Source organism: Balearica regulorum, chromosome 6 (assembly GCF_011004875.1).
Source record: "Balearica regulorum gibbericeps isolate bBalReg1 chromosome 6, bBalReg1.pri, whole genome shotgun sequence".
Classification (NCBI taxonomy): domain Eukaryota; kingdom Metazoa; phylum Chordata; class Aves; order Gruiformes; family Gruidae; genus Balearica; species Balearica regulorum.
Window position 1 is genome coordinate 30,260,592 of NC_046189.1, and position 14,550 is coordinate 30,275,141.

The 14,550-nt window shown below is 41.2% G+C and overlaps 1 protein-coding gene across 1 annotated transcript; it reads left to right on the forward strand.

The window, feature by feature from the left end:
* Window positions 1-188: 188 nt before the first annotated feature.
* Window positions 189-14,097, forward strand: EAF2 (ELL associated factor 2). The gene is made up of 6 exons (XM_075757053.1): window positions 189-415; window positions 3,159-3,253; window positions 3,938-4,074; window positions 4,813-4,958; window positions 8,543-8,809; window positions 13,249-14,097. The coding sequence occupies exons 1-6, from the start codon at window positions 313-315 to the stop codon at window positions 13,293-13,295; spliced, it is 795 nt and encodes a 264-aa protein (XP_075613168.1). The 5' UTR covers window positions 189-312; the 3' UTR covers window positions 13,296-14,097.
* The last annotated feature ends 453 nt before the right edge of the window (window positions 14,098-14,550 follow it).

Below are 14,550 nucleotides of genomic sequence, written 5' to 3' on the forward strand. Positions count from 1 at the left end.
TGCATATCCGCGTGCGAGCTGGCGCCGCCGACAATTCCACTCGTGGAAATCTACAGAGAGCCACCTCGCCGCCCAATCCAAGCCCACGCTGTCGGTGACGCACCGCCTGAAGGGGAGGGGCTCCGAGGGCAGCAACCTGTGGGAGCCCGGGTGGGCGGGGCCTACCCCGGCGGCCGGGGGGGAGGCGCGTCCACCGTCCGTGGGGGCGCGTGGGCGTGCCCGGGCGGTGCGAGGGATGTTCGCCGACGACGGCGGCAGCGGCGGGGGCCGCTCGGGCTCGCCATGGTCTGAAGCGCGGTCCGAGGCGCCGCGATGAACGGAGCGGTCCCGTCGGTTTTCGACCCCAAGGAGCGAGTGTTGAACCTCGGCGAGAGCTTCGAGAAGCAGCCGCGCTGCGCCTTCCACACCGTCCGCTGTGAGCGTGGGGTCTGGGGCAACCCCTCAGGGGACCGTCGCCTCCCCCCCTCCCCGAGCGCCAGCGGTCCGCTGAGGGGCGGGGAGCCTGGCCGGGCAGGTGCCGCGGCTCGGCTTGGCCTTGCTCGCAGGCGGAGGGTGGGTCGGAGCAGGCCCGGGCGGGCATCGGTGTGAGGGAGGACACGGCGTGGCAGGCGGCCGGGCGCTGGGGGAGGAGAAGGGCGGCGTGGCAAAAGCTACCGCGGGGTTGGTTTGCGCTGCGGCCGGGCTCAGGGGGCCCCCCCCCCGCGCTTGGGCAGGCACCGAAGCGGTGTCCGTGGAGGAGCTTATCTGTTCGGTAGGCAGGTCGCCCCGGTAGCCCGGTGGGAGCTGGACTGTCGGTCAGCCGCTCGGGCAGGGCCTGGGAAGCCGAAGTAAGTTGCCCGCCTTGGTCCGCGGATTCTGTGGGCACAGCTGGGAGCCGAGTCCCTGCGGCTGGGGCGCCGGTGCGGGATCTCGGGAGCGGTGCGGTGCGGTGCAGGGCGGGCGCCGTGCGCTCCTCAGAGCGTGTTCCCGGTGAGGTGTACAGCCATCGTATCCCAGTTCTGCCCCTCGCTACTTTCTGGGCGCTAACTTCGCTTTTTACACTTTTTGCATCCAACGTAGTGTCTCTATGCAGTTCTGCTGAAAACCGAATCGGGCTGAAGCTCTGGCTTTGCCCTCTTTCCTTGTGCTTAGTTTTTAGGAGTTAAGTACAATTCGGCAATCAAAGGTTAAAGGCAGTATTAATCACAAAGCTAGTATACCCTCCCTGAGTACATAATTACTATCTAGAGAGGTGTGTGCTCAAAGATTCTGAGGGTAGCTAGGAAACAAATGCTCTTAGGATTATAGTTCTGGTAATTTAGGACTGCTGCTTCTGGTTTTGATGTCTCATTTGTAGACTGATCCCCAAGATTCAGTCTCACATATGTTCTCTGGAGAATGTCCCGTATGCTTTCACGCAGTGCAGCGAAAAGGGTAATGTGCTTTCTGTGAGCAAATGGAACGGCACTTGGTAGGATTGTCTGCAACTGTGGGAGGGGAGGGAGCAGGCAAAAGCTATAAATGGATTTTAACAAATGCTGTAGCTTGAAATTTACCCTAATTTTAAAGAGGACTAAAAACCACGTCTGGTACCTCCTACCCTTAACGATTTCTTGCTGACTCCTGTAATTTGATGATTTATTCTGAAATCTGTTTTGAAATCTCTCTTCCTTTCCAACAAATGAGACAGAATCTGGCACGTTCATCAGTTCTGTCAAATGCACGTACAAAAATATCCTTCTCTGACACCTGGAGTTTTTGTTAACAAATGAGTAAAGGGGAAGATATCTGCTGGTTAAAAGTTAAGATCCAAAGTGTGTTTGTGGACACTGCAATCAGTGTCTTAATTTTCTAAAGTATTAACCACTTAGCAGCCATATATTAAAGCAAACATTCTCTAATGCGATGAGAAACTGGAACTATTTTACGCTTATCCCTGTCAGACGGCACGTGGGGTTTTGCCGTAAACAAGGTTAGCAGGGGCTGTTACCTGTGACTTAGCTCAAAGCCTGCTGCTGCGTGCGTAGTCCTGCCCACCAGCTCCTGCAGCTTGGTTTTTCTTGCCCGGTTGGTGTGCAAGCTGGAGCCAGGGTTCCTAGCTGTGGTCTGTGCCGCCCGGCCCGTGGGTTGCAGGTGGCGTTATTGAATTGGGAAGCTCCCCAGCCGTAGCAGAGTGCTGCCGCCTGTGACCAGCGGCGGGTGACGTGACAGGTTGCGAGGCACGGAGCGCGTGCCGTGCTGTGGGTGCTGTGGTCTAATGGGTCCCCTTTATGTGCCTGGTCCCTCCGTACCTCTCTTCAGCTGCAACAGGGTGCCGCTCCCCAGCGTGTGAGGCAGGGCGCTGGACGTCCCGGGGTGCGAGCCTGGCCCTGCGTTTGCTGGAACCACGGGTTCAAGCCCACATATGTTACCACGTGCCTTGCGGAGCCTCTTGATGCCATCCTATGTCCCTAGATCTGTGCATGCAGGCCTTTTAGCTGTAGTCCTTTCTGATTCATTTGTGGTGGAAATAATATTTTATAGATAACGGTATGTTACATAGCTGCAGTGCTGATGTCTGAACACGTGCTCGTTCTCAATGTCTCAGATTTTTGAAAAGGACCAGAAATTGATATCTTCTTTTGTTTAAAACTTATTTTAATCAATACTTTAGATGTTGAAAAAGGCAAAAAGGAAATTAATATTTAATTGGGAAGTAATTTCACTTTTGACAAAAATAAATATACTGAAACTCAAGTTTTAGTCAGCTTCTGACATGCAAAATCAGAAATGAATACTGAGGATTGATGTTGTTCTTTGCATTGTCAGTCACTTGTCTACATTTCCCATGTTTGGGATCAACATTTTCAAGAACTATTTATTGATTTTTCTGAAAGTAATTATGTGATGATTTATCTTTTGAAATATAACACAGCTTGTTCAGCCTCTTTAACCATTAGAACCTAAAAGCATTTTTCTAATTTTGCCTGAAAGATGTTAACACTTACACTGTATCTTGAGAAAACCATCTTGACTTTGAATTCTACTGACTTATGAATGATCTGCTCAAGGGGAACAGTAGATGATACACTAGCAAAAAAGACTTTAACTTAATAGCCTCCAACTGCAATTAAAAGGTGTCTACATTTATAAGATTCCTGAAAAGCCTGTAAATAATCTAGTTTGTTTTTTATATTTAGATGATTTTAAGCCCGCGTCTATCGATATGTCCTGTGAAGGAGACCTTGAAGTTGGCAAAGGTGAACAGGTGACAATAACACTGCCAAATATTGAGGTGAGTGGGGTGGCTGAAGAGTGGCGGGCCTAAGGGAATGGTTTATTTTGTTGTCATGAGTGTATACTGAATATAGAAGGATATGAAGTTTCAGTGCTGTTTCAGAGCTGCTTGTGTGATTTTTAGGGTAGAAAAACAATTGCTGTAGGAATGTCAAATGACAAAAGACCTAAAGGTTAAACAGCTGCGCTGTAACTTTAAGTGTATTCACCGCATTGGAAATATGCTGTAGGATGACCCAGAAGTGTTGCGTACACAGAAAAGCTTCATGTGGATGTTGGCAGTGTGAGTTTCCCCTTGGTATTTATTGCTCTAGTGCAGTTCTAAAGCAGGAAAGACTGGAAAGGGAAAATTTACTACCTGCCATGCTTTACTGCTCTGCTGATACAGTAACTGAAGCCCCTCTTGGTAAAAGGAGTCCTACAGTGACCATGCTTTCATTGGGAAATAAGCATTTAATAGTTTCAAACTAAACTAAGCTGGGTGAAATCCCATTCTAGTCAAACACCAGCTGCTTTTTGGTCATAGCTGCTGTGAATCTAATTTGAATTAACCAATAACATTTTTAAAGGCTAGAAATGATCACTTGTAGTGAACTTGTCATCACTGTGGTGGATTGCTGTTTTTAAGGGGAAAAAAAAAAAACAAAACTACAGGAGTAACACTGGACTTCTGATTTAATAGGGCTCAACTCCACCAGTGACTGTGTTCAAGGGCTCAAAGAAGCCTTACCTAAAAGAATGCATCTTAATTATCAACCATGACACTGGAGAATGTCGTCTAGAGAAACTTAGTAGCAACATCACTGTGAAAAAAACCAGGTGGGTGATTTACAGGAGAAGCAACTGTGCCTTACTCATTGTGAAAATCGATTTCTTAATGAGTCTAAATTGAGATACATAACTACTCGTTACTATTTTTAGCAAAACAACACTTTTAGAAAGTACCTGGCCTTGTTCAGTAGAGTGAAAAGCACACTGACTTCACAGCTTTCGAGTCTTGACTGGTGAAGAAATGGCAATGGTTTTTTGTTTGTTTTTGTTTTAACTAATAACTGTCACATTATTGAAAGAGATGGTAACTATTTTCTGATGAGTTTAGAGGAGGGAAAAATCTTTTTGGCAAAGTAGCTTGCCTACTGTCTTCTGACTTCTAAATGAGGAAATAAAAAAAAAAAAGATAAATTCTGTGACATATTTCAGTAATATTAATGGCTTGGTTTTCTCATACCAAGTTTTTGATTTATTTTTTCTGCTGCTGAGTCTATATAAGTAATTTCCAGCAGAATTATTATGAAGTGATTCTGGGTAGCCAGGTATAAAAACAAATCAACTGACAAAGGGTTAAAAAATTAGTAGCACTGTATTAAAAAACAATTTTTAATACATCTGTGTATAATTATATACCAGTATAATGATGCACCTGGAAATGTAATGATGCTCTTTAGAAAGGCATGACAAATAGTTCCATAACCTAAGGTACTATATCCCCTGGTTTCTTGCCTTTTTTCCTTGCATTGTGTCTTCTAATAATTAAAAATCTTTTGCTTTTATGCACAGAGCTGAAGGAAGCAGTAAAGTCCAGTCTCGCATAGAGCAGCAACAGCAGCAAATGCGAAATGCAACTAAGGTTCCAAACAGCATTAAAAATTCTCCGCCAAAAGAAAAGATGTTTCCATCTTCTCCTATGGATGATATTGAACGAGGTAAGCTCCACTGGCACATAAGTTTCAGAAACTTTGCTCTTAACTAGCAATTAGTTTTTAAGAGCCAAGGTTTTTTGTTTGTGTGGTTTTTGTGGGTTTGTTGTTTTGTGTTTTTTTTTAATTTGAGATTCACACTAGAAGCTGATCATGTAAGCACTTTACTCTGATGTGGAAGTGACCACATTAGCTCACGTGGTAACGAAGCAGTATTTGTAACTTGCTAAGGTAAAAAAATCAGATGAACCATTAGGCTTAATAATGCCAGGGGTCCCACTGCTCTCTCTCCTTGATTCTGTCTTCCGCTGCTACTTTAATCAGGTATATAGTTGGTTGTATTGTGGCACTGGAACCAACTGAGTCGCTTCCATTTTGGCATAGCTCTTCATTCTTTCTCTGCGCGTAGCAAACCTACAGGTTACAGTGCTTTACAACTCAAAATACATTTTAAACTACTGAATAAGACCTTGTGAAAGATGAGGTTCCAATGAAAAAGATGGCTAAAAACCTGCATAAATTAACCCTTGAACAGTGCTATGTATTCTTGAGAGACTCTGGTTTGGTGTGACACTTGTATTTCACTTAATAGGAGGCCTTATTTCCTGTTGGAGCACAAGGAAGATGGCAGGTGGTAATTACTTGCTACAGAAATGCTGACAGGTGGCAGTTTCATTGACTGGAATTGACATCTGCCTCCCAAGATGTTCTGAAATCTTTTAAACAGATTTTTTTTTTTTTTAGATGCGTCATTACGAAGGGGTTGGGTTTTTTTCCATTTTGGTCTTAAACTGTGACCAGAAATCTATACTACAGAACAGTACAAGAATACATTTAAGGTTGCAAAGAAGAAGGAGTTCTTGAGTTCGTGGAATAAAATGATGCTTTTTCTTGGCGCTCCGTTGTTTTGGGGTGCTGGTTGTGTCAAACATATTGCAGGTCACTGAAGTGGCTGCCAACATGTATCAGACTCTTGTCTAATGCCCGTCCAATTTTGAGTGCTACTAAAGAATGCAGAATAATTGACAAATAGGGATAGTAGGGACCTTTTAAAGTTATCTAGCCCACCTTCTGTCCTAAAATCAGATTTGTGATCTAAATTTTTTTAACCTGTTCTTAAAGCCTTCCAGTGACAGATCCTATGTTCTCCCTAGCAATTCATTCCAGGGCTCTGGTCTCCTTACTGTTCAGGTTCTTCCTAATAATCTGACAATAAGCCCACTACTGCTTTCATATTTATCATGCAAGTATAGACCAGATTACTCTGCTGCTTTTGAGCAGTCCGTGTACTCAGAAGCTGCTATGTCTTTCCCATTCTTTATGCAAAACGATGCCAGCTGGTTCAGTCTTTCCTTAGAAGTTAAGTTTTCTAGATCCCTGATTTCATTGTTGCTCTCCTCTGTGTATCTTTCAACTAGTCAATAAACTTCCTGTAGTGCCTAAATACATCTACTGTTTCAGCTAAGGTTTTAGCAGAGCTGAGATGAGCAAGACGACTGTCTTACAGACCCTATTCATCTCTACATACAAAGACCAAATGGTATCACATCCCAGTGTAATGCTTGTCATTTCTGCAACAGCATGGTGCGGTAGAACTGTGCGTAATGATCCACTGTAACTCACAGACTCTTCAGAAGTGTTACCTACTTAATCGTTCTTCATCCTGTGGTTGTGTAACTGACTATTCCTGCTTAAGTATACTACCTCAAACCTGTTACTAACTTTGTTTTCTCGGGTGGGGGAAGATCACTCTACATTTGTTCTCCAAGTATACGTACAGTCCTTCCTTTGCTGTTTGAAAATACTTAATTTAAATTCTGTCAGATTAAATTACTTCAAAATTCAAGGCAGAGATCTTATTCCTCTGATTTCAGTATTAAGCGTTAGCCTTTCACTTAAAATTTTTCTCTTATTAGACATTGGTGACAGCAGGGAGGAAGTGTAGTTAAGTGCATAGGACTTGAGTGGTATCTTTCGGTTATCTTACAGCTCCAGATGTGTGGTAGATCTGTTGTTTCGTTGGCATTTCTTCTCTAGAATTAATTTTGAAATGACTTCTTGATATTTCTGCTATCTGCATCCTAATTTTTGCCTTAACTTTTCTGGCTGCTTTTCTGTCCTTAAGCTGTTCTCTTATACATGGCCTTAGTAACAGGAGGATGTTTCCTTCCCCCCTCCCCCTCCTTCCCTCTTTCCTTATGTTGGTGTTAGCCAGTATGGTCTCTTATTGTAGTTTCTGTTCTTCTGTGGCACTGGCTTAATTGGTCCTTGTAGCCATAGCCACGCTATTTCACGTGCCATTTTTCCTGAACACCATTTTCCTTTAGACTGGCCTTTGATAAGGCTGACTGGCCTGAGCACCTTTCGTTTAGAGTGGCCTTTGATAACTCAGAATTTGAAGGCTTCACAGAAGTTTATGTTCAAGCTTATTCTTTTGTTCTCCCTTCTTCTCTTGATTAAGCTCTGAGCCATCTTTGTGACTTTCATCTTCAACCTGTTCTTCTGTATTGGGTAAACTTGAAGTGAGATGAGCTACTCTTCTACTTGCTTTTTACATCTGCTGTATCAAAGCTGTTCCTGAAGTTTTCCAAGTGCTTGTACGACCATCTTAACAAATGTCTGGGTAGTTACAATCTCGTATAATGATGAACTTGTGCACTCTGGATAAGTCCTCAAGTCGCTGTATAAAATCTCCATCCACCATGATTCAGTGGTCTGTTTCAGACTCCTCACTTCAGCAGCACCCCTATTTTGCACAACTATTATGTGGAAAGACTTAATTAACTTCCTCTGTATGTTGGACTTCAGCTAGTATATATTAAAAAAAAAAAAAATGCATTCTGTGCAGGAGGATCTATCCAGTCATACTGTCCTAAATATTATTGTAGTCAGGTGAGTTATTTCATCAAGAATGCAAGTTGGTTGAGTCAGTTTGATCTGTTAATTTCCAGTATTTCTGGTCTACCTCTTGTTGTTCTAGATTTTTTTTTTTTCCCCACACACACACATCTCTAAAGAGAACAAGGATTTGGTGAAATCTTCCTGATAGTAGACGGTTCCTTTGGATATTCTCATGCTTAACTTTGGTTTTGAGCAAAATGTCACACAGTCCAAATAAATGTATTAATTGTAATGCTGGGAGGCATTTTGGGTGTAGCTGCAGACACCTTACAGTGAACTTATCTGTGTGATTGTAACTGCAATTTTTAGTCAGCGAAAGGCGTCTTTGGGGGTGCTAACGAAAATACAGAAGACTTGCTAGTTGCAGAAATTAAAGGCTATGTGGGATGTGCTACCCTGTGGAATGTGGGGTTAGCATTTGAGTTCACAGTCACCCTTGTTCTAACGCTTGGCTTGAAAGGGAGAAAGTGCCCAAGCGACGAGAGAAGAAAACCACGTGACAGGCTGGATGCTTGCTTGTGCCCTTTTCTCTGTTCTGGAGAGTTCTGGTGGGTTTGGTTTGGTTTTAGTCACTATAATGTGTGTACCTGCTTTCTGTTGTTGATTTTTCTTTTTTATCATTTTTTTTCCCCTCCTTATATTTCAATTATGATGAATGCTAACTGAGAAACAAATCATATTCTTTGCAGAGCTAAAAGCAGAAGCCAGTGTCATGGACCAGCTGAGTAGCTCTGACAGTTCATCTGACTCTAAAAGTTCTTCGTCCTCTTCATCAAGTAGTGAAAATAGTTCTAGCGATTCTGAAGACGAGGAAACGAAGCCCTCTCTTCCTATGTCAATGCCGTATTTGCAGCCGCAGCCTACTGTGTCTGCCATACCACAACAGGCTGTCCCCGACAAAGATGCCAGTCATAACAGATCCCAAGAGAGCAGTGGTCATATGATGAATACACTACGTAAGTACAAAGGCTGTTCTTTTCTTAGTGCACAATTCCAGACATCAAGATTCTGAAAGGAAACCATATTGTTTTTAAGTATGTCTCTGTTATAATTAAAACTGTGGGAAGTGATGCTAGGGTTTGATTGTTCAGCAGCAGGCTGAATTAGACACTGGGCTGGAAGGTTCTTGGTCTCCAGAAATATTAAATTAAAGCTGATGCAGCTGAAAATATTTCCTAAGCTCTTCTGGCTTCCTCCCAGTTATATACATTGGAACTGGAGAACAGTAATTTTGTATTGAAAATACTTGAACTAACAGGGCACTCCCAAAACATATGATTATAATTTCTTGGGTAGAACTATGGGAAAGATACTGTACTTGCAATACGCTGAATAACAGAAATGATAGTGTGTTCTTAGCTACTTCAGTTACTGTTACTCGTGGCACTGTTCCACTGGGCAGCGTGGCAAAACTGTCCTTTGCATATAAGGAAGGAGGCGATTTGCTTTCAGGTGATACTATCTTATTCTACCCGTTCAGGCAACTACTCTTCAAATTACATTTCTAGTTGTGATGTTCTGCAAGAAGTGGTTGCTGCGCAGCCTGGAATTGAATGCTCAGTGTATTCAAAAAAGGAGAGTTTGGACAGAAAAAAAAATCCCACTAGGGAGAGAATCTTAAGTTCACTACCTAAATAGCAGGAGTATTGAGACATAAAGTGAGTATTCAGCTATAGTGACTCTTTGAAAATGATTACATTTTTGATTAGGTGCTTAGCTGCAGGCTCCCGGTTTGAAGAGATTCCCATCAACCTTAAAGATCTTAGGCTGCAAACCAGAGTTTATCATTTACATGTAAACTTGTTACAGTGAAATTTTAGACTCTGGCAGATCTACTTTTATTTCAGTACTTGATGGATCACATGAACAGGGGTTTTTTGTAGCTAGTATTTAAATACTTAATTAAATATCTGTGCTGGTTCTTTATGTACTGCATTAACAGATAAGATCAGACTGAAAAGTCCTGTGACTTCATGTGCAAAGGACTAAATGCTGCTTTCATTTCACTGTCACTGTAGAGAACAACGTCTTCATGTTTATAATTTGCGTAACTTTAGAGTGTGCCATTCATTTCAACCTGTATTCACAAATGGCATTTCCCATTCCTCATGCTTTAAATAAAACTGTTATGAAAACGAGATTAAGCTCTATCCCCAATGACAGAATCCCAGCTGGCAAAGCTTCCACTGAGAAATACACTTACAAGTGCAGGTGGCCACGTCCACCAGTGCCAACAGTCATAATGAGAAAACGCTGCTTAAAACATGATGACATCAAAACTGTTACGGGGAAGCTGGTGGCTTGATGGTGCTCGAGAACCATGTTGACATGTAGAACCTCTGTCTGTAGCATCAAGCCTTGGGCTTGATTGAGCTTGCCTAGATCTTTAGCTTAATCCCATTTACTTCTGTTACAGTTACAGATCTATCTACTACTACTAAAAACGATTTTGTCCCTAACTTCTAGTATGGTTAACACTTAAAATACACTTCAACTAGACAAAGATCAAAACAGTTGCTTTCAAGGAGAATGTGTTTCTCTAGCTCCCTTGCTGAGGGAATTTGGCAGGAGATTGAAACCTGAAGAAACTAAATAGAGAGTGTGTGGTTCTAGCTTGAATGGCCAGAGTTCTCAGTTAGGGTCCTGTATTGTCATTTCTTCCATCTCAAATAATGTTTTACAAAAATAAAATAATTGAATGAACAAATGTCAGCACAAGCTGTTTACTTGTCTAATCCTGTGCTTGACTAGTTCTGTGCACCTCAGTAGAGTCGGGGCCATACTGGGCAATTGGTGAAGTTTTCCTTTGGCTTGCTGTGTGCGGGCCGAAGGCTGGGGGAAGGCTTAGAGGGCAGAGTTTCATCTTGCATGTAGAAATTGTACAGCTGAGGTTTTGTGGAACTTGGAAAACACAGGAGGTGGTATCTAGAGCATGGTAACCAAATACTTCTGTCAGATATACATGATCTACCTCTTCAGGAATCCAGGGCTCGAGACTGCCCCTCACCCCCAAAATACTACTTCTTCCCCTTTCTACCTTCAGAAGCTTATATCGGCTCACAACTTGCCTTATAACAAAGTCTGTAAATGGCGGCACTAATAAATATGTTCTTCATAAATATTTGATCAAATATTTGCTTTATGTCTACTTTTTGTTTAAATGAGAGTTATTTTTAAATAGAGTTTTCCAAAGAAAAACCAGCATACATTGGCAATTCTGGGGCCTTATGCTATGTACACAGTATTCAGCACAACTTCACCTCTTTTGATACTTGGTGCTGATACAAGCAGGTAGTCATGCAATAATTTTCCCTTGTATTAGTTTGGTGTTGGTGTGACCACTAAGATCTGTGAAACATGGGCCACTCCTGTGACTTTCCCCATCCCCTATAATTTGCAAGAATTCAGTTGAATGTATTATGGTCATTGACCTAAAGGTTTAGGAAAGGTCATAATTTGCAATGCAATCTATTTCCCCAATTAATATTGCTAATAAGCAATTGGCACTGTGAAAACTGAATTCAACAGTTTTCCTCACTTTATTGCTGCCTCCTAATGTTTCTTCAGAGTCCTAGTTAAGTGAACTTTCCATTCTTGCACCAAACCCATCTGAAAACTACCAACTCGAGTCTGTTATTTTGGCATCTCTCTGAAGGTGCGTTTTGGAAGTAGGGTTATAAAAATGGAGCAGACAGTTTTGCCTGAAGTAAATCCTAATGCATTATTTCTGACTCTGGAGCTTGGAGTTCTTGGTTTTCCCATCTGCTGGTTTTCACAAGCATTGGTATTTTTTGGCTGGTGTTATAGGGTTTGTGTAATTTCTATTACCTATGTTGAAATAACTGTGGAAGGCTGCAGAATCACTCTTTGGAAGGTTATCTTGTTCATGCTCCTAGTCCTCTCCTAAAGTAGGTAGTACATAGCAGGGCTGAGATTTCTAAGAATTCACTGTAAGTTTTTCTTTTGAGTGAAAACTGCATGAGTTTAATTTACTACTGCCGTTGTCTGCCTTGAAATAGTATTTCTCAGGATAACATATTGTCCTGAATAATTATTGACAAATTACTTGATTTTGTTCTTTCAAAATTGCTTTTTAAATTTATATGAAAATAACATGGCTGTAAATGTGTCTCTGTATAGAGGATTGGAAAAAAAATTGTCTACAGTAGTACTTTAAAGATTGCCGGAAACAGCCATCTTCACTATTCTTGTCTTATATAGTGTTTTCTGTTTTGTTGCAGAGAATCATGTACCACTTTAGTGATGACATAGTGGAAAACAAAGGAAGGTTACATACAGCCATGTTAAAGACTTCAGTGTTCTGGCAGAAATGATATGCCTGATGACACTCAGATTGGATCTTTTGTTTTGTTGGGTTTACCCTCTTGAGGTTACTTTTCTTACCCTTCTGCAGAAGTGATCTGTGAAGGGTGCTGCAGCTGACGAAAGGGCATGTGAAAATAGTGTGCCTACTCAGTATCAGTGATTTTTTTATTATTATTTATTTTTTTATTTTTAACCTTTGCTTTTTAGGCCATTTCTGCACATTCCTTTTTTTTTGTTTGTTTAATGGCTGTTTGGCAAGGGAGGTGTGAATAAAAGCATACTAGTTGGAACAAATTCTTCAAAAAGCGTAGGAAGTTGCTAGATATGATGTAGATTCTGTATAGCATGCTGCTGTATTTTTTAAGTTCTCTGTCATGCTGGAAAGATTCCTTCCCTCCCACCCCCTAAGCTTATGGACATCCATTGCAAGCACAATGTAGTCTTTCTTCTTACTTCTCCATTTTGAAATACATATAGCCACCAAATTAAAGTGCTGTGTAAACTTTCTTTTGATGTTTTGTTTGTTCACTTGTTCCAAAACCTGTTTGAAATAGTAGGTCATTGATACATCTTTAAATGGTACATCAAAGAGCTGCTGCTCTTGATTGAGACACCACTTTGTTTTCAAGCACGGCTGAGTAGCATTCAGATGTGTTTCAAAAAAAACACCTCATTTTTTCACAAATCTGCGTTCACCAGCAGTTTTCCCACTTACGAGGCTTGAAAATGTGGGTGGCAAAGATAGCTAGGTGTTGTCTTTTGTGATCTGGTGTTATTAAATACGTGCACTTGTGACTAATAAGCTAATGGCTTCCTTGCCAAGATTTTAAAATTGTAGGAGAGTGATCTCTCTAAGGTTCTGTCACTGGGGAGTTTGGTTCTACACCTATTTATTCTTTTATCATTGAAGAGTTTGGGCTAGAAGGGACCTTTTAAAGATCATCTAGTCCAACCCCCCTGACCTGTTTAGTATTAGTTTTTGTAAGCCTTTAATTGGGAAAGGGAATATCTTGAAAGAAGAAAAGTATTTCCTTGAAAATGACTAATACGATGACTCTCTCTCTTCTAGGAAATGACTTGCAGCTGAGTGAATCTGGAAGCGATAGTGATGACTGAACAAATTTTTGGCCTTAAATGTATCACCTCTTGCTAAATATGTCTTAGCATCTGTTTTGCACTAAGATTAGATTACCAGAGACTGGAATGAATGTCCTCAATTTTGATAACAGACATCCTAATTTTCTACTGACACATCATGTCTATAATACAGCAGCATTGATATCCTGTCAGTGCTATGGTTATGTGTTTATCTTTCAAATTACTGTATTTACAGTAAAATTGTGTATGATCTGATTTTGATTATTTTTGCCTCAGCCACCTGTTTTACTTGAAACTGATTTGTAACAGCTAGTTACTTTATATAAATACTTATGGAATGGAGAAATTTCTGATATTTATGGAGGCAAGTTTCCTTCCTATCATTTAAATGCTGAATGCTGATCTCACAACTTTTACTTGGAGGGAGTGAAAGGGAGAACAACTAAATGAGGTCTGCTGTGTCAGCTACACTTTTTGTTCAGTTCACAGTTCATACCTTTAAGGAAACTGCTGAATAATGTGGTCCACTAGTGCAGTTACAGTTTACAATTGTTCAACACATTGCTGAATTCTTAATTTCATTGTATTATAGGACTTTATATTTCTGAGCCTCAAGATTCCTAAGGGAACTTGTCTATTCTCTGCCTTTTTTATGTAACTTGAATAGGCTGGTCTTTTTACAACCTTTTTGTATCTAAATTTAGATAACCGCAGAGAGAGCAATGAATTTCCTTCATTTAATTCTATAACGGAAATCAGAAAATTTCTTTGTAGGAGTATAAAAGTAATTTAATAAAGCAATATTTATCATTTTCATGCATCTGATTCTCTTTTTACTGGTTAAGAATTCCACTTTGTACCTATAGTAGTCATGAAAGGGTCGTGCAAAGAAACGGCAGTGAAATGGTACTTAATACAGACTCCCCAACCTGTCTGCAAGACTTGGTGCTTATTGCTTTTACCTACATTGAGACAAGCCCTAGTAAGAGCTTGCTAAATGTTCATGGCAGTGCTAGTGTACTGATGAGTGTTTATTACAGATTATAGCCAAATGCCATTGGTAAGTGATACTGCGTTAGACAAGAAAAGGTGTTTGCCTGGTCTTATTTTTTTCCTCATTTGAAATGATATTTCAAGACATGAAGAACTGCAGGTAGGAGTCCAAATTTCATCCTGTACTTTACTACTGAAGAGTTTTGTAACTAACAGTAGCAAATGTCTGTAGGATGAATTCTGATGAGATAAATCTGCTCAGTCTTGCACAGAAGTCTCC